Source organism: Perognathus longimembris, chromosome 1 (assembly GCF_023159225.1).
Source record: "Perognathus longimembris pacificus isolate PPM17 chromosome 1, ASM2315922v1, whole genome shotgun sequence".
NCBI lineage: Eukaryota > Metazoa > Chordata > Mammalia > Rodentia > Heteromyidae > Perognathus > Perognathus longimembris.
Window position 1 is genome coordinate 54,892,325 of NC_063161.1, and position 19,416 is coordinate 54,911,740.

General features: G+C 46.1%; 1 protein-coding gene and 1 long non-coding RNA gene across 3 annotated transcripts in view; one reads left to right on the plus strand and one right to left on the minus strand.

Moving 5' to 3' along the window:
- LOC125365221 lies at positions 1 to 18,775 on the minus strand. The gene is made up of 3 exons (XR_007213673.1): positions 18,357 to 18,775; positions 8,460 to 8,466; positions 1 to 23 (listed from the first exon to the last, which is right to left on the minus strand). It is a non-coding gene; the product is annotated as an uncharacterized LOC125365221 (long non-coding RNA).
- Lmbr1l (limb development membrane protein 1 like) overlaps positions 10,974 to 19,416 on the plus strand; it is an 18,568-nt gene continuing 10,125 nt past the window's right edge. Inside the window, exons 1-4 of one of the 2 annotated variants that reach the window (XM_048365144.1) lie at positions 10,974 to 11,312; positions 15,237 to 15,321; positions 17,023 to 17,056; positions 19,090 to 19,229. In XM_048365144.1, coding sequence (XP_048221101.1) covers positions 11,241 to 11,312; positions 15,237 to 15,321; positions 17,023 to 17,056; positions 19,090 to 19,229 — 331 coding nt within the window. In that variant the 5' untranslated portion in view covers positions 10,974 to 11,240. The remainder of the gene's footprint in view (positions 11,313 to 15,236; positions 15,322 to 17,022; positions 17,057 to 19,089; positions 19,230 to 19,416) is intronic. The other variant, XM_048365152.1, reaches the window with a different exon arrangement.

Genomic DNA, 19,416 nt, shown 5'->3' on the forward strand with positions numbered 1-19,416 from the left:
GCTAGGATTATAGGTGTAAGCCACTGACTTCCAGCAATACTACAGTTCTTTAATAATACTTTATTTGAAAATCTGTAGTGAAAAACTGGTTTTTTATTTCCTATAGATCAGATTCAAATTTGAATTATTTTGTTCCCCTTCAAGTTCTCCTTTACAATGGACATCTCCCATCAGTGCTTGCCTCAACTATGCTTTTTATCTCTGTATGTGTGTGCCAGAGCCTGGATATAAAAGCTTGGCCTTATGCTCTTGCTTAGCTTTTTCATTGATGGGGAATACTCTACCATGCCTCAAAGCCAGCACTTTGATGGTTATTTTGTTTATTTGTTTTGTTTTTGTTGTCAGTCCTGGGGCATGGCTTTTCTCTATATATGTGGTGCTGGGCTGGGGATATGGCCTAGTGGCAAGAGACCTTGCCTTGTATACATGAAGCCCTGGTTCAATTCCTCAGCACCACATAAGCAGAAAAAGCCAGATGTGGCGCTGTGGCTCAAATGGTAGAGTGCTAGCATTGAGCAAAAAAAGAGCCAAGGACAGTGTTCAGGCCCTGAGTCCAAACACCAGGACTGGCCAAAAGAAAAAAAAAAATAGCTGAGAGCCAGTGGTTCATGTCTGTAATCATAGCTACTCGGAAGTCTGAGGTCTGAGGATTGTGGTTTGAAGCCAGCCTAGGCAGAAAAGTCCCAATGAGAACTCTTATCTCCAATTAGCCATTTATAAACCAGAAGTGGCACTGTTGCTCAAGTGGTAGAGCACTAGCCTTGAACACAAAGAGGCTCAGGGACAGTGCCCAGGCCCTGAGTTCAAGCCCTACAACTGACCAAGAAAAAAAAAAAGCTAAATTCCTTTACAACTTAGCTAACATTCTGTGTGTGTGTGTGTGTGTGTGTGTGTGTGTGTGTGTGTGTGTGTGTGTGTGTGCGTGCGCGCCAGTGCATACACAGGCTTGAACTCAAGGTTTGGACAATGTGTCTTAGCTTTTTCCACTCAGCTGGATATGAGATCAGAGGGAATATAGGCATTTTAGCTCTATGGAAGTCCGGCCCTATAGATGACCCGGGATTTAGGAACATGCTTAGAGTAAGGGCCTTGAGTTCAGGAGGTGGGAAGAACATTTTACCCAGAGATGCCATTTTCCCCTCTTAATCACATCAAACTCCTGGTAAATTCCTTAATGCCCTGCAGATGGCACCACTGACAAGGAGTTCTCAGTCCAGGAGAGCCAAGCTCAGACCTTTGCTATCACCTTGGAACTGAGCCTAAAAGGTGGATAACAAACAGGAAGTGACTGACCTGACATCCCTAGCATTTACAAGCTTGTCACTTTTTGTTCTGACAATTACTGGAGGCAGCTGTGCCTTGTGCTAGGCCATTATGAATCAGGAAGTCATAGGAAGCACCACATCCAAAGAGTTCTCAGTCCTCAGCCCTTGCCTCTAGGGCATTTTTCCTAGGTAGGCTAGATATAAAAACATGACCTTAGAGTCAACACATGCTAAGGGAATGGAATGCCATTAAATCCATCCAAGTTCAATATTGATACAGAATCAATAACCACTTGATGATGTGGGTATCAGACAGACACTGGTGTTCCTGTGTTGCTAAGACCAGCTCCTTCCTTTCTGTCATCTGGTCTAGAAACCAAAATAAGAGCTTTATCCTAGCTACTCCTGACTGAGAGCCTACTGAGTGTAAAGGTACCCAGCTGGGATGGAATCAAAGCATTATGTCACTCCTGCCTGGGGTGTTCCAACACTTTTTTTTTTCTCTGCTTATAATACCTTCTCCAGTCACAAGTATCTCTAATACCTTCATCCAAACAACTCATACACTCCGTTCCGTGATAAAAATCCAAATTTCATCTCTCCAAGGATTTGATCACTTGGTCAGAGGAGGACCCCAGTTCAAAGCCAGCCCAGTCAGAAAAGTCCACAAGACTCATATCTCCAATTGACTGCCAAAAAAAACAGAAGTGGAGCTAGCTATGGCTCAACTAGTAGAACGGTAGCCTTGAGCACAAAAGGACAATGGACAGGTCCTGAGTTCAAGCCCTAGGACTGGCACACAAAATAAACAAGGGTTGGGGATTTAGCTCAGTCAGTGGAAGAGCACTTGCCTAGCAAATTCAAGGCCCTGAGTTTAGTTCTCAACAGGGCAAAAATAAATAAACAAACAAACAAATAAATAAATAAATGTAAATAAAAGTTAGCATTGAGTAGCCTTCTACTGCATTTCTCCCTTTTAAACTATGCCCATACTCATAGCTCTGAGGAGCTTTAGGCAGAGTACAGGATAGATAGTGACATCAAATGCAGGTTGGTAGGAAAGATTCTTCTTTACTTTTTTTGGTCCAAGTCTGGGACTCAAACTGTACCTGATGCCTTTGCTCATTGGCTGGTACTCTGCCACACCTCCAACCCCAGAAGGATTCTCCTCTGTCCTAACAACTCATCATAAAGAAGATCCCTCATCTCTAATGTCTCATGAGACAGGCATGTAAGTACTTCTGCTGGCTCACAATGATGAAATGAATGCATGCCACAAACTAAGGTATGACCCAGCTGCCACAACAGACTGCTATCACCTTAGACATTCCTTCTATGCAAAAAATCCTCAAAGCCAGACACATGAGGAATTCCACAATCCTCTTCCTTGGTCATCCTACTTTGCAGTTTGCTCTCCAGTCCTGATATTTGCTTCATGTGGGACACGAGCATAGAAGACTTTCCTCCTTTAAGGGGTGACTGGAATAGTAAGGGGGATTAGGTATAGCAACTCAGAAAACTGAGGAAGTTTATGCTTAGAAAAGAGAAAGCAAACTGTGCATCTGTGGCTCACACCTGTTATCCTAGCTACTCAGGAGATTGGGCAGGAAAGCCTATGAGATTCTTATCTTTAATTAACCATTAAGAAGCTGGAGTTCGGGGCTGGGGATATGGCCTAGTGGCAAGAGTGCTTGCCTTGTACACATGAGGCTCTGGATTCGATTCCCCAGCACCACATATACAGAAAATGGCCAGAAGTGGCGCTGTGGCTCAAGTGGCAGAGTGCTAGCCTTGAGCAAAAAAGAAGCCAGGGACAGTGTTCAGGCCCTGAGTTCAAGGCCCAGGACTGGCCAAAAAAAAAAAAAAAAAAAAAAAGAAGAAGCTGGAAGTTGGGGCTGGGAATATGGCCTAGTGGTAAAGTGCTCACCTCATATACATGAAGCCCTGTGTTCAATTCCTCAACACCACGTATATAGAAAAAGGCAGAAGTGGCATTTGTGGCTCAAGTCATAGAGTGCTAGCCTTGAGCAAAAAAGAAGCCAGGGACAGGGCTCAGGCCCTGAGTTCAAGACCAAGACTGGCAAAAAAAAAAAAAAAAGAAGAAGAAGAAGAAGCCAGAAGTGTGACTGGAGTGATACAGCACCAGCTTTGAGCAAAAGAAGCTAAGGGATGGTGCCTAGTGCTTGAGTTCAAGCCCTAGTACAGCCCCCCCCCCCCACATACACATGCACACACACATAGAAGAACAGAAGGGAGAAAGAAAGGACAGTATATTTATTCTTCTATTAGTAAGTGCAAGGACCACAAATGGACCACTGTGACGTGAAAAGTCTAGTAAAAGGAAAACAAGTAGACATGATAAAGACTTCCCCTCATCTCCAGAGTTCAGGATTTCACTATTGTTCCTGCTATTTCAAGCCAAACTTTCACTATGACTACTCTCCCAAATTTCTGAGATAGGTGGAGATACAATAGAATGTCTCAAAGCATTAGTCAAACTCTTTTCCACAGCTATTGCAAACCTTAGTCCCAACAATGATAACAAAAAAGTTCTGGCAACATAAATAAGGGCAATTTCAACTTTGGGCAATTGTCTCTGTTTCTACAAGAGAGAAGAAAATTCGTTTATAGTTGGGAGTATTTTCACCTCAGATCTGAATGAGCTGGATCTCTTCCCAAGATTCAGCATCCCTGGGGATAAAACCACTGAGAAAGCAAGAATTATTCTGATACTTCCTGTCTTCTCTGTGAGAAAGTTAGGACATATGGGAAATAAAATAAAAATAACCTATAATTTGAATATGAAGTTTCTGAAACCTTTATTTAAAGAAGAAAGCAACTGGCTACCCATAGTTCAGGCTTGTAATCCTAACTACTAAGGAAACTGAGATCTGAGGATCAAGGTTTGAAGCTAGTCTGGACAGCAAAGTCCATGAGACTCATATCTCCAATAAACCACCAAAAAGCCAGAAGGAGAGGTGTGATTCAGGTGGTAGAGTACCAGCTTTGAGTAAAAATCTAAGGGACAATGTCCAGGCCCTGAGTTCAAATCCCAGTATTGGCATAGATAAAGAAAGAAAAAGAGAAAGAGAGAGAGGAATGGAGAGAGAAAGAAGGAACGATGGAAGGAAGGAAAGAAGGCAACTCTTCCTAATTCTTGTCCTCCCTCCATTACCCTTGGGAGTGGGTGATTTTAGGTCTTCTATCTAGTCTGCTCAAGGTACTATTCAGTAATAACTCCAAATCATTCAGAAATTTAAAACTTGTCCCACCAGAAAGTGTGGATTCTTGGAGGGTGCCAAGGTTCTCAAGCTTGAAGTTCAAGCTTTAGCTTGCCTGCCTGCCTGCCTCCCTCTCCCTCCCACCTTTCTTATTCCTGGGGCTTGAACTCTGGGCCTGGGCTCCATTCCTGAGCTTTTTGCCCAAGGCCAGTGCTCTACCATTTGAGCCACAGCAGTTCCAGCTTTTTTTTTTTTTTTTTTTGGCCAGTCCTGGGCCTTGGACTCAGGGCCTGAGCACCATCCCTGGCTTCTTCCTGCTCAAGGCTAGCACTCTGCCACCTGAGCCACAGCGCCCCTTCTGGCCATTTTCCATATATGTGGTGCTGGGGAATCGAACCGAGAGCCTCTTGTGTAGGAGGCAAGCACTCTTGCCACTAGGCCATATTCCCAGCCCAGTTTCAGCTTTTTCTGAGTATTTTATTGGAGAAAGACTTTCCTGCCCAGGCTGGCTTCAAGCTGTGACCACCAGATCTCAATGTCCTGAGTAGTTATTATTATAGGCATGAGCCACTGGCACCTGGCTTCTCTCTCTCTCTCTCTCTCTCTCTCTCTCTCTCTCTCTCTCTCTCTCTCTCTCTCTCTCTTTTCTTTTCTCTGTACTGGTCCTGTGCCTTGAACTCCGGGCCTGGGCATGGTACCTGAGCTTTTTGCTCAAAACTAGTAGTACTGCCACTTGAGGCCCAGCTCCACTTCCAGTTTTTGTTTGTTTGCAGGGTTTTGTTTTGTTTTGTGGTTAATTGGAGATAAGAGTTTCAAAGACTTTCCTGTCTGGGCTGGCTTTGAACCAAGATCTTCACATCTCAGCCTCCTGAGTAGCTAGGATTATAGGCCTGAGCCACTGATTCCCAGCCAATTTTTAGCTTTTTATTACACTATGTAAGAAGTCTAGTAATAAAAGGATATGTAATTTATTGAGATAACAAAATAATGGAGGAAAGTGAGGCACTAGAGCAAGGCAGTCCATGTTCAAATTGGAGCTTTGTCACTACTATTGTAGGCTCTTACATAATTTACTTACTCTTTTGGACTGACTATTATACCTCTACTCCCGGATTCTATTTTTTCTCTTTTCTTTTTGGAAGTTTAGTGGAGATGAGTCTCACAGGTTTTCCTACCTGGGCTTGTTTTGAACTGTGATCCTCAGATCTCAGGCTCCTGAATAATTAAGGTTACAGGCATCAGCCACCAACATCAAGCTTTACTTTCTTTTTATGCCAGTCCTGGAGATTTCTTTTTTGCTCAGGCTGGCACTCTACTTGAGCCAAAAACTCTACTTCTAGATTTTGGTAATTAATTGGAGATAAGGGTCTCATAGACTTTCCTGCCACAGCTGGTTTCAAACCACCATCCTCAGATCTCAGCTTCCAAGTAGTTAGGATTATAGCTATGAGTCACTGTTGCCTGACAGTGAATTCTTACTTTTTTTTTTGGTCCTGGGGCTTCAACTCAGATCTGGGCACTCTCTGTCCCTGAGCCTTTTTGCTGAAGGCTACCACTCTACCATTTTGAGCCACAGCTCCACTTCTAGCTTTTTGGTAGTTAATTGGATATAAGAGTCTCATAGACTTTCCTGCCCTGACTGGCTTGGAATCATGATCCTTAGATTTCAGCCTTCTGAGTAGCTAGACAGATGTAAGCAACTGGCACCTGGCTATATAGTAAGATCCTGTCTAAAAAGAAAAATAGATAGATTAGATTAGACAGACAAACAGACAGATAGATAGATACTTTTGTTAAGTCTTTGTGACAGGGAGTCTTTAGAAGGTGTCGGTTAATATTTAGCAATTACTGAAGGCTCCGTCTGGATAAATTCCCTTACCTAAGTTGCTTGAAGACTTTGACATTTATAGTCAAGGTGGTCCCCTCCCTAGTATCAATCAGTAGCTAATCTCTGGGTACATCAAATTCACAAACATTGTTTATTATGTGAAACATGCTGGGTTAATTAAGTACTAGGGGCAGGAAGAAGGGTGAATTAGAAGTCAAATATGGGGGCTGGGGATATGGCCTAGTGGCAAGAGTGCTTGCCTTGTATACATGAGGCTCTGGGTTCGATTCCCCAGCACCACATATACAGAAAATGGCCAGAAGTGGCGCTGTGGCTCAAGTGGCAGAGTGCTAGCCTTGAGCAAAAAGAAGCCAGGGACAGTGCTCAGGCCCTGAGTTCAAGGCCCAGGACTGGCCAAAAAAAAAAAAAAATAGAAGTCAAATATGTGAATAGTCCTTGAAAGGAAAGGAGAAAAGCCATAAATGAAAGTAAAGCAAAACAATACAAAAGATTTAAATAAGGACAGCTCAAAATAACCAATGTAGCCTGGCTCTTAGGAGACTGAGGTAGGAGGACTACAAGTTTGAGGCCAGCCTGGGCTATATAGCAAGACTGTGCCTAAAAAAGAAAACAACAAGGGGCTGGGAGTGTGGCCTAGTGGTAGAGTACTTACCTCGTATACATGACGCCCTAGCTTCGATTCCTCAGCACAACATGTATAGAAAAAAGCCAGAAGGGTGCTGTGGCTCAAGTGGTAGAGTGCTAGCCTTGAGCAAAAAGAAGCCAGGGACAGTGCTCAAGCCCTGAGTTCAAGCCCCAGGACTGGCAAAAAAAAGGGGGGGCGTGGGAGAAAGAAAGGAAGGAAGGAAAGAAAACAACCATAATTAAAAATTAAAGCTGGCAACTAGTGAGCTGTGGCTGTAATTCTAACTACTCAGGAGGCTGAGATCTGAAGACTGGGGTTCAGAGCTAGTTTGGCCAGGAAAGTCCATGAGACTCCTAGCTCCAATTAAACACCAAAATTCTGTACGGAGAGGTGTGGCTCAAGTGGGAGAGCATCAGCCTGGAGCAAAAAAAGCTTAGTGACAGGGTCCAGGCCCTGAAGTCAAGACCCAGTAGTGGCACACACACACACACACACACACACACACACACACACACCAATCCAGGTTAATAAGCTGAAAGAATTAGGCATAATAATTAGAAGGCAGAAGAAGTAAATCATGAGTTTGAGCCAATTGTAGTAAACCTGAGCTACATAGAGGTCCTACTCAGGAAAAAAGAAGATTCAGATATAATAGTGTATGACTCAGGTAATATCATAGTGCTTTATAAACTATAAAAGAGTAATAAATTTGGGAGCCATTTGAAGGGGGGGGGGGGGGAGAAAACTGCTAGAACCAGAATCAATGACTTCAGATTACTGATTATGCCAGGCATTTTTTTCTCAATGCATTTGTAAATGTTTGAGTGTCTAGGCCTATTAGTCATCAGTTTCAGAGCTCAGGAAATCATCCTGTTCCATGGGAACCTGTTAAGTGCTGAGCGATGAGGTCTGCCAAAGAGAATTGGAATGCCATTCTCTCTCAGAAGGCTGATAGTGGCCTGAGAAAGATATATTTCCCTTAACATTACAAAGGCCACAGAGTCTCCCCTAGGCGTAAACTAGTCAGCTTCTGCACTTCCCCAGACCTTGGAGCCTGGCAGGAGCCTAACCAAATGGTGTTTGTTTGCTGCTCACTTTCACCTCCTGTTTTCAGGAAGTCACCTATTCTAGGATTGTTTTCCTCAAGATACTGCTACCTTGTTTTCTACACTTACTTCCTGATTTGATGTTTAATAAAAGCCCTAAATCTGTTGCTGGTGGCATGCAGCAGGTCCCCTGGCACCCCGAAACTGGTTCCACAGTCCTCTCCATCATTGCTTTGCTCCCGTGCATGGTGGGACAAGGCACTGGTGGCAGTTTGCAACACTGTTCAAGATAAATATAATTCTTTTTTTTTTTTATTTGGCCAGTCCTGGGCCTTGGACTCAGGGCCTGAGCACTGTCCCTGGCTTCTTCTTGCTCAAGGCTAGCACTCTGCCACTTGAGCCATAGCGCCACTTGTGGCCGTTTTCTGTATATGTGGTGCTGGGGAATTGAACCCAGGGCCTCATGTATACAAGGCAAGCACTCTTGCCACTAGGCCATATCCCCAGCCCCGATAAATATAATTCTTAAGTTTGGAGGATGATTCAAGGAGTGGAGAACTTGCCTAGCAAGTGCAAGGTCCTCAGTTCAAAACTGAATAAATATGGGCTGGGAATATGGCCTAGTGGTAAAGTGCTCGCCTCGTACACATGAAGCCCTGAGTTCGATTCCTCAGTACCACACATATAGAAAAAGCCGGAAGTGGCACTGTAGCTCAAGTGGTAGAGTGCTAGCCTTGAGCAAAAAGAAGCCAGGGGCAGGGCTCAGGCCCTGAGTTCAAGCCCCAGGACTGGCAAAAAAAACAGAACAAAAAAAAAACAACAAAAAACCCTGAATAAATATGATGCTTTCTCTGGAGGAGGAGAAGGGGAACAAATATAAGCAAGTTAAATAGAATCTTTACAAGTTGTGATAAATCATATAACAAAAATACATTGTAGATAAGATTCCTCTAAGCAGGTAATGTTTAAACTCAACCTGAAGGAGACTAAAACCAGCCAATAGTGAACTAGGAAAGGGTTGAAGAGGAGAGCTGTCTTGGACAGAGGAGCAGTAAGTTCAAAGTCCTGAGATGGAAAAGAGCTTGGTAAGGAAAGTTCAGGATAAGGATAAAGTCAAGTTACAGTATAGAGAGGCTAGCTAGATCATGGGTCACAAACTCAAATGCACAGCTGAACCGAGAATGTAAAGAAAAAACTTGTGAGGTGTAAAAGTGACTGATGCAGACTGCGGAAGACTGAAATAGAGCCCGTCCCATCTATAGAGTCATATGTATTTGTGTGTGTGTGTGTGTGTGTGTGTGTGTGTGTGTGTGTGTGTGTGTGTACCAGTACTGGGGCTTGAACTCAGGCCTGGAGCAATCTCTCTTACCTTTTTCAGCACAAGGTTAATGTTCTACCACTTGAGCCCCACCTCCACTTCTGGCTTTTTGGTGGTTAATAGATAAGAATCTTTTGGATTTTCCTGCCAGGATTGTCTTTGAATGGCAATCCTTAGATTTCAGCCTCCTGAGTAGCAAGGATTGCAGGTGTGAGTCATTGGTGCCAAAAATACTTACAGACATGCCCTACCAGGTTCTTACCACAAATACTACTTGAGATTGGTTGAGCCCACAGATTTGGAACCCAACAATATGGAGAGCCAGTTTTATACATACATGAATATACACAGCTATATGGTTTTAGTTTCTCAAGGTCCTACTACCATACCACTTGGGGAAAAGGAGATAAAAGTGTACAGCATGCAGTTATGAGAACTATTCTGATCTCTTAGTTGCTCAGATGGTAACTGTACACATTTTATTCTTCTACAATTGGGGTCCTAAAAGTGGTAAGCAGGCAGATGTTAAACTTTGGCTATTTTCTGCTCCCTAAAATTGTTATTGAAACACCTCCCTCTGCTGTGAAGTTAAAATGACATAAAGGCTATAAACTGAGCCAGGTGACAGTGGCTCATGCCAGTAATCCCAGCTACTCAGGAGATTCAGGATCCAAGTTTAAAGTCAGCACAAACAGGAAAGTCTGTGAGACTCAACAAAAACTTGGAAGTGGAGGTGTGGCTCAAGTGGTAGAGGCCCAGCCTTGAGCAAAACTAAGGGACAGCACCCCAGTACACACACACACACACACACACACACACACACGTTATAACTTGAAAGCCACTTAGGTGGCTAACTAACATTCCAGCCCTATTCATCAATGTTTCCCTGTGGTCATTATCTGGCAACCTTTCAGGACATTTTTGTACTCTTCTATTCAGTTTTCCTTACTATTTGTTCTCCCACACAAGATGTTTTCCATGCTAAAGAATGAGTTGAGGGGCTGGGAATATGGCCTAGTGGTAGAGTGCCTGCCTCCCATGCAGGGTTCGATTCCTCAGCACCACATATATAATAGGAAAAGCCAGAAGTGTCCCTGTGGCTCAAGTGGTAGAGTGCTAGCCTTGAGCAAAAAAAGCAGCCAGAGACAGTGCTCAGGCCCTGAATTCAAGTCCCGGAACTGGCAAAAAAAAAAAAGAATGAGTTAAAAACTAGACAAGAAGTGTAGGGGAGATAATCAGACATAGATACAAAGAAAATACTAGGTTATTGCAGCATAGCAGGAATTCCCGGGGTGCTCTCACAACCTGCCTGACTGGCCTGATCCAAAAGGTTTATTTAACCACGGTCTACCTAAAGCCTGGCCGTTACTAAAACACTGACACTGTCAGCCCTCACCAGACAGGAGGTGAGAGATTAATCTCTTAAAATTTAGAATACACTTCTGCAGGCGTCAAAGATCCCGCCTCCTTCCACGAGCGAACCTATCAGCGTTCCTCTACAGATGAACGGCAGTTCTCTGGCAGCCAATAATTTCCGCTCTTTGGAAGGAACCCGCCCATCTCTTGTGTCGTCACTCTGGCTCTTAAAAAGACAGAACTAAACCTAGCGCTTCTCGGTAGTTAGTTGAGTGGCGGGTGTTTGCGGCGAAACGTGACCGTGGCCGACCTTAAAGGGGAGGGAGCTGAAGAGTGGCTAGAGCCCTTTAAAACGAGGCGGGCTGGTGCCTGCCCCTTTAAGGGCGGGGCGTGCAGCCTGAATCCGAGCCACAGATTACCCCGAGTTTCCGTCACTGAGCGAGGAAAGGCTCCCTGGAGGGTCCGGGTGTTTGGCGGCGGCGGTGGCCTCATCCCCGCTCGTCCTCTCCCCGGGCCCCGAGATTACCCCCCACCCCAACTCCAGTCATGCTGGACGGAGTATGGAAGCAGCTGACTATGAAGTGCTATCCGTGCGAGAGCAGCTCTTCCACGAGAGGGTCCGCGAGTGCATCGTGAGTGCGGGACCTGGGCGGGCAGGGGGAGAACCAGAGGTGGGGAAGGTGGTTGGAGGCGGAGGCGGAGGCAGAGGCGGAGGCGGTGGCGGTCGGGTCACCTCGGGCCCGAGTGTGACCCTCCTGAGCTCCCCGAAATCCCGGCTTGCAACCAGCGTCGGGAGACAGAGGCCTTGGATCTGAGAGCTGAGGGTGAAGCCGGGGAGCCCCGGGGTCGGATCTGCTGGGTCCCGGCGCGGTAAACAAAGCCCGGTGGTTTCCGTTTTTCCCCACCCCCGCTGCCCCTCCCCCAGCCCCCTCTCCCGGACCCGGGCGGGCGTTAGGGGGGTGCGGAGTGTGAAGGGAGCCCGGAACGCCCCCCCGTGGTTCGGTCGTCCGAGGGCGGGTTGGCTTGCTTGTGTCCCTCGGACCTGAGGGGTGGCCCTCGCCGCTGATGTTGCGTGAAGGGGAGACCTCAGCCCTCGGAGCGCCCTTGCGGGGCGGGCTTGGGGAGGGGGCGGCGTCGCGGTTGGCTGGCGGGAGGAATGGGTGACTTCGTGGGTCGGGCTCCCACTCTGAAATAAGTTAGGGCTGCTGGACTCTAAGGTGTGGAGATGGGGAACGAACGGTGCGTGTTCCCCCATTTTTTCCCCTCTCTTTGGAGCTTTTTGTTTTTGTTTGAGAACTGAATGGCGGCCTCCCGCATACTAAGCACAAGTCCTAGCACGGAGCTACACCGTCTTTCCACCCTTCTTCCTTGGTGTGTGTGTGTGTGTGTGTGTGTGTTGCCTGCGTTATATTTATTTATAATTAAAACTTTTTCTTTTTTTTTTTGCACATATTCATTGCACAAAAGAGTTTCATTATATTTGCTTGTATGTGCTTCTTCACGTTTGAAACCCTGCCAGGCTGGATTCCCAGCTTCCCAGCCATTTAGGGATTTCCTCTGAGAGTGGTTTCTTTGTGTTTCTGAGCTACTCTGGCGCTTGTTCCTTACCCCCCTCTCTGTCACCTGGAGTTTAGGGAGTCGTACCTTCTTCAGGCCTACTTTGAATTCTGATCTCTTTTCTTAGTTCCCCCCCATTCCTTCTCAAACAATGAATAAAAAGAGAAAGATTTGGAGGACTAGAAAGAAATGGGATTGGGGGATCACTGATGGAGTCTTTACACTTTATGTGATACCCAGCTCTTTTTTTTTTTTTCTGCCAGTCCTGGGGCTTGGACTCAGGGCCTGAGCACTGTTCCTAGCTTCTTTTTTGCTCAAGGCTAGCACTATACCACTTGAGCCACAGTGCCACTTCCCGCTTTTTCTATATATGTGGTGCTGGAGAGTGGAACCCAGGGCTTCATGGGAGGCAAGCACTCTACCACTAGGCCCTCTTTTTTTTTTTTTCTTACTGCTATATGGGCCAGTTAGCCTCAAACTCACTACCTTCCTTTCTTGGCCTTCCAAGTTCTGAGATGACAAGCCCACAATTCCTAGCTTCATAATTTTTCTCAGGCTGGGTTGTAGGTCATTCTAGGATCCTCAAATTGGGGGGGGAAAAAAAAAAGGGCAAAGTGAACCAGGATGTAAGTAGTGGAGTTTGCCCTTATCTATGATAACTGGAAGTTAGGAAGTATATTCCTCCATGTGTGAGACTTTAGTAGAGGTCTGCTTCCAAGAAGCCTTCCTTATGTTCTTCTTTGTGTATAGACCCACCGGGTAGCATTGGACATATTGTACAGGCACACCCAGGCCTTGAGGCAGTGTAGAGCCTAAGGCTTACATTCCTAGACTACTGGAAGGGATGAGACCTTGAATGGAAACAGTTTCCTGGATGTCTCCCCTATCCTTTGGTGCTATTAGCTACTTCAGTGATGGATAAGGGCAGCCATAATGCTTCTGGTGGCTCCCCCATCTGGCACCCCTCTAGAGTCTAGAAAACAACCTAGCCTCTGCTTGGAACTGCGTGGAACTCTGGCCTGAACTTTTGAGCCTTCCCACCTTCCTAGCTATTACGCAAGTTCAGGGCAGAGCACTAGGCTGTAAAAATCATGCAGCTACAATCTCTGAGTGGCTCCTTTCTAATTCCCTAATGTCAGAAGCTACAACTTTTTTCCCCCCCTAAACCCATGGCTTTTCTTTCCTGTGGGTTCAGCTCCTCTTGGGAGCTAGATGATCTATGAGACTGGTCTTAACCTCCTCAGTGACATCTGTTCTTGAAACATGATTGTGGAGCTAAGGTGACAAGTTGCCCTTCCCCTGGGCAGTAGTGGCTAACTTGGAATAAGGTAGAGCTATAGCATACTGATTAATACATACTGATTAATATGGCTGAATCTGACATAACTATCAGTAGTGGTTCAGCCACTCAGGGCCATGGGACAGGCTGATAGAGGTCTGATCCTGAAGGAGGAAATCACTTGAAATAAGAATTCAAGTACTGACTTGTTTTGTACATGCCAGTCCTGGGGCTTGGACTCAGGGCCTGAGTGCTGTCTCTGAGCTTTTTTGCTCAAGGCTAGTACTCTACCATTTGAGCCACAACTCCACTTCTGGCTATTTGAGTGCTTAATTGGCAATAAGAGTCTCATGGACTTTCCTGTCTGGCCTGGTTTCAAACTGTAACCCTTAGATCTCAGCCTCCTGAGTGGCTAGGGTTACAAGTGTGAGGCACTTGTGCCTACCTTTGGCAAACTTTTAAGTGGATCGTACCAACTCTAGGACCCTTGTAGATGTTGAGTCCCAACTAAAGCATACTCTTAGATTAAAAGAGGATTAAAATGAGGCACTAGTTTGGCCCAGAGCAGACCTGGTCTTTCAGGATCCCTGAATAAACAGAGTAGAAGTTCTGACTTGGTGTAGAAACCTGATTTCTACATCTTCCTGGAACTTGGCTCAAGATAGCAGCAGCTAGAGTGGAGTAAGAGAGGAGTGCCATGTCAATGCAGACACCTTCCCTTCCTCAACCTGTTACCCTTCACAGTCATGTTCCCAAAGTGTATCCCTTCTGGTTCTGTGGCCTGACTTATGCACCTTTGGAATTTCCTCTGCCTGTTTACCAACCAGGTAAATGGGCTAAAGCTGTTTTCTCACAGGAAATCCCTTATTGGGCTGGGCATGGTGCTGTTTCCTAAGTGCATGAGCTAACCCATCTGGCCCTTGAGAAAGATAGAGCCTAATTCAAGAAAGTGACTCCCTGGGGCTGGGAAGGTGGCTTAGTGGTAGAGTACTTGCCTAACATGAAGCTCTGGGTTCAATTCCTCAGTACCACATAAACAGAGAAAGCCAGAAATGGCACTATGGCTCAAATGGTAGAGGGCTAGCCTTGAGCAAAAGAAGCTCAGGGGGACTGGGAATATGGCCTAGTGGTAAAAGTGCTCACCTCGTATACATGAAGCCCTGAGTTCGATTCCTCAGCACCACATATATAGAAAAAAGCTGGAAGTGGCGCTGTGGCTCAAGTGGTAGAGTGCTAGCCTTGAGCAAAAAGAAGCCAGGGACAGTGCTCAGGCCCTGAGTCCATGCCCCAGGACTGGCAACAACAACAAAAAAAAAAGAAGCTCAGGGACAGTGCCCGGGCCCTGAGTTCAAGCCCAAAGACTGGAAACAAAAAAGGAAAGAAAAGAAGGAAGGTGGCTGGGGATATGGCCTAGTGGCAAGAGTGCCTGCCTCATGTACATGAGGCCCTGGGTTCGATTCCCCAGCACCACATGTACAGAAAAATGGCCAGAAGTGGCACTGTGGCTCAAGTGGCAGAGTGCTAGCCTTGAGCAAAAAGAAGCCAGGGACAGTGCTCAGGCCCTGAGTCCAAGCCCCAGGACTGGCAAAAAAGAAAAAGAAAAGAAGGAAGGAAGAAAAAGAACAAATGAATGAACACCCCTGCCCGGAATGAACAGAAAAGCCTTTGTGTCTACTGAATGTGGTAGATTAGAATTTCTCATCCTTACTTTCTGCCACAGATCTCAATACTTCTCTTTGCGACGCTCTACATCCTTTGCCACATCTTCCTGACCCGCTTCAAGAAGCCTGCTGAGTTCACCACAGGTACCTGAGATTTCCCTCCCTTCTGACAGAGTTCCTGTTGCCATAGAGCCACAGCCTCAAGGGAATGGGTGATGGTGCCTGCTGGGAAAGGAGAGGTGGATGTGCTGGATTGTTGTAGAGCCTTTGCTTCTTCAGCCTGCCTTTCTATAGGCAGGGCCAAATGGTATGGTAGGAGGTTTAGATATCTGAAAATGTCTGCCAGCTTTAATTCTACAAAATGGACATTGTCATTATGGGACAAAATTAGGGCCTTTAGTGAACCTGAAGCAGGCAACTCCTGGTGAATGTCATCATAGGTATGTGTTTAGTATCATCTCCTGTCCTGGTGAGCCTGTTCCCAGGACCAGAGACCTCCCTGACCATTGAGGTTCCAGGGCCTGGTGATGGTAGCTTTCCTCTTTGTAGAAAACCTAAGTGTGCCTAGATTGCTTTCTTTCCTGAAGACCTGTGAGCAAGAGACACCCTTGCTTACATCATCTTGTCATGGTCTCAGCCTTCCCTCCCCTTAGAATGGTGGCATGAGCCCCAACCCAACAAGGCAGCTGCCTTTGTGTAACTCATCTAGGGGCTTTCTTTGAGAATCTCCCCTTCCTCATCTCATTTCTCTTCCCTTCACCCAGCCACTGATGTAATCAACCTCAAACTAGTTGTTTATTACATCTGAGTGTATAAAGAGGAACCTATGATGGGAAAAATCATGAAGAGGATGGAGAGAAGAAGTAAGGGGATTGCTGACATGTATTCTCTCACATAGGACCACTGATTTTGTGTGTGTGTGTGTGTGTGTGAGAGAGAGAGAGAGAGAGAGAGAGAGAGAGAGAGAGAGAGAGAGAGTCCTGGGGCTTGAACTCAGGGCCTGGGCACTGTCCCTGAGGGTTTTTTGTTTTTGTTTTTCTGTCAGTCCTGGGTCTTGGGACTCAGGGTCTGATCACTGTCCCTGGCTTCTTTATGCTCAAGGCTAGCACTCTACCTCTTGAGCCACAGTGCCTCTTCTGGCCTTTTCTGTTTATGTGGTGCTAAGGAATTGAACCCAGGGTTTCATGAGCATGCTAGGCAAGCACTCTACCACTAAGCTACATTCCCAGCCCATTTTTTTCCCCTCAAAGCTAGTAAGTATTCTACCACTCTACCATTTGAGCCACAGCTCCACTTCTGGTTTTTTGCTGGTTAATAAAAGATAAGGACCCTCTTGCTCAGGCTGGCTTTGAACCTCAAACCTCAGACCTCAGCTTCCTCAGATCTCAGCTTCCTGAGTAGCTAGGATTACAGGCTTGAGCCATCAGTGCCCAGCCCTGGGACCATTGGTCTTTAAACTGTCATCCTGGCTGGAAAGGTTGTGGAGTTCATAGTGTAAGATCTCCCAAATCCTCCTTTCCAGCTCTGCTTCTATTGATGGGACAAGAAGAAGGCAGGGGATACATGATAAAACAGTTGATTTCAGCCAGGCACCAGTGGTTCAAAGCCAGCCTAGGCAGGAAAGTTTATGAGACTCTTATCTCCAATAAACCATTCAGAAAAAGCCAGAAGTGGTACCAGTGGCTCAAGTAGTAGAGTGGTATCCTTGAGTTGAAGCACTCAGGGACAGCACCCAGGCCCATAGTTCAACCCTGTGACTGACAAAAAAAACACAACAAAACAATTGACTCTTAGAGCTGCCCATTGATGTCCTGCCTCTTTTCCCTGTGTTTTTATCTTTTGCAGTGGATGATGAAGATGCCACAGTCAACAAGATTGCGTAAGTAACACTGCCCTTAGCACCTGACAGGATTGTCTTTTAGGATCTGGATCCAGGAAGGCCCATATAAGAACAGGAAGAAAAAGGGGTGTCACCCAGTGAAAAGAGTTTCTGTTTCCACCCTATTTCTGGCTTCTTCCGGCTTTATACCTCACCCCAGGGACGCTCAGAAAAGCTGCTGTTCCTGTCTCCCTGGTTAGGCCAGGAGCTTCTAGGAGCCTTGTGGCCAAGAACTGTTGTCTGGGGCTTGAGTCACTGGAAGTGTCTCTAGCTTGGCTTCATTTCCCAGCAGTCACTGGGTGTGTGGGGTGTAAATGAGGTGAGGGGCATGGAAAAGATGGGAATCCCTGAGAACAGAGACATCCCTTACTCCAGACTCTTACTCACTGGCATTCACAAGAAGAGTTTAGAGATGCCCTCCAAGATCAGAAGACAGTCCTCCCCCTTGATGAACCAACCAGGGAAAATTGTGGGTACCAGTGGTTCACACCTGTAGTCCTAGCTACTCAGGAGGCTGAGTGCTCAGGAGCATGCTTTAGAGCCAGCCTGGGCAGGAAAATCTGAGATATTCTTATTTCCAATCAATCACTCCAAAATAGCTACAAGTGGAGCTATGGCTCAAATGGTAGAACACTAGTTTTGAGCAAAAAAAGCTCAAGGATAGTACCAAGGCCCTTGAGTTCAAGCCCCAAGATTGGCACATGCTCGTGCACACACAGATCCCTCTTTTGAGCTGATACTGCCCAGGGCACAAGCTTGGACTGTGATGCTGGTTTTCAGCTTCCCTTTGTCCTCTGGGCTAGTACCCTCTTGCAGGGCATGACCTTGCTCTTGTCTAAACTGAAAGATGCAAGCTGAGGAATCCATATCCCTGAGCAGGGATGAGAAGCCACAGCCCTTAGCTATCATGTCCAGCATACCCTGTAGGAATATACACACATTCCTGGGATAGCCCAAGCAAGTGACATAGCAGGTGACCAGGTACCCATGAATGCCTAAGGTTGTGTTCCATTCTGTGTGCCAAGATTTCCCTAGAGGTAAAGGAGCCCACGTGGACAGTTTGTTTATTTATTTATTTTGTTAGTCATGGAATTTGAACTCAAGGCCTAGATGCTGTCTCTGAACTCTATTGCTCAAGGCTGGCATGCTACCACTTTGAGCCACAGCACCACTCCTGGTTTTCTGATGATTAATTGGAGATCAGTCTCATGAACTTTCCTGTCCAGGCTGGTTTTAAACTGTGATTCTCAGATCTCAGCCTCCAGAGTACCTAGGATTATTGGCATGATTATTGGCATACCCAGCGATGGGACAGTTTCTTAACTCTGTCATTGTTATAGCTAGTTGTGGAAGACACAAGTATCCTTGGACACAAATGGGGTTTCTTAGTCAGCTGTGGTGGTCTGAGCCTGGAATTGTAACTACGTCTGTGGCACAGATGGGAAATCATAGTTTGAGGCCAGCCTGGACAAAAAGAATTTCTGTAGATGACATCTTGAGCAGTGGCTGGACACTGTGGCATGTGCCTGTCATCCCAAGATATGAGAGAAGTAAAAATGACTGAGTGGCATTTGTACCTCAGCAATGCAATGACTCACAAACAGGAGGATCATAGTCCAGGCTGGCTCAGGCATAAAAGTGAGACCTGCTGGGCATCAGTGGCTCCTGCCTGTAATTCTAGCTATTCAGGAGGCTGAGATCCAAGGATCATGATTCAAAGCCAGCCCATGAGAGTCATCTCCCATGAACCATCACAAAGCCAGAAATGGTGCTGTGGTTCAAAGTGATGGAGTTCTAGCCTTGAGTGAGAAAGCTCAGGAGCAGTGTCCAGGCCCTGAGTTCAAGCCCCATGATTAACCAAGAAAAAAAAAGCTAGACCTTATCTCAAAAATAACCAACAAGGGCCTGATAGAGTAGCTCACTTGGTAAAGTGCCTGCTTCGCAACAAGTACTGCCAAAAGGAGGCAGGATTCCTAGGGCACTGGGCAGTAAGTGCTGAACTAAGGAAAGACACTGTCCTTTTCTCTGCCCAGGCTGGAGTTGTGCACCTTTACCCTTGCAGTCGCCCTGGGTGCTGTCCTGCTCTTGCCTTTCTCCATCATCAGCAATGAGGTGCTGCTCTCACTCCCACGAAACTACTACATCCAGTGGCTCAATGGCTCCCTCATTCATGGTTTGTGGACCTGGGCTATAGCTTGGGTTTGGAAGGGGGTACAGGTAGTCAGGAAGACCTAGGCAGGCTTGGGTTAATCAGCAGTCATGTGACATACCTTCCCCCATCACATGTAGAGTCCCCTGTGGGTTACCCATTTACTGACTACCTCTGCTTCTCTCTCTCTCTCTTTTTTTTTTTTTTTTTT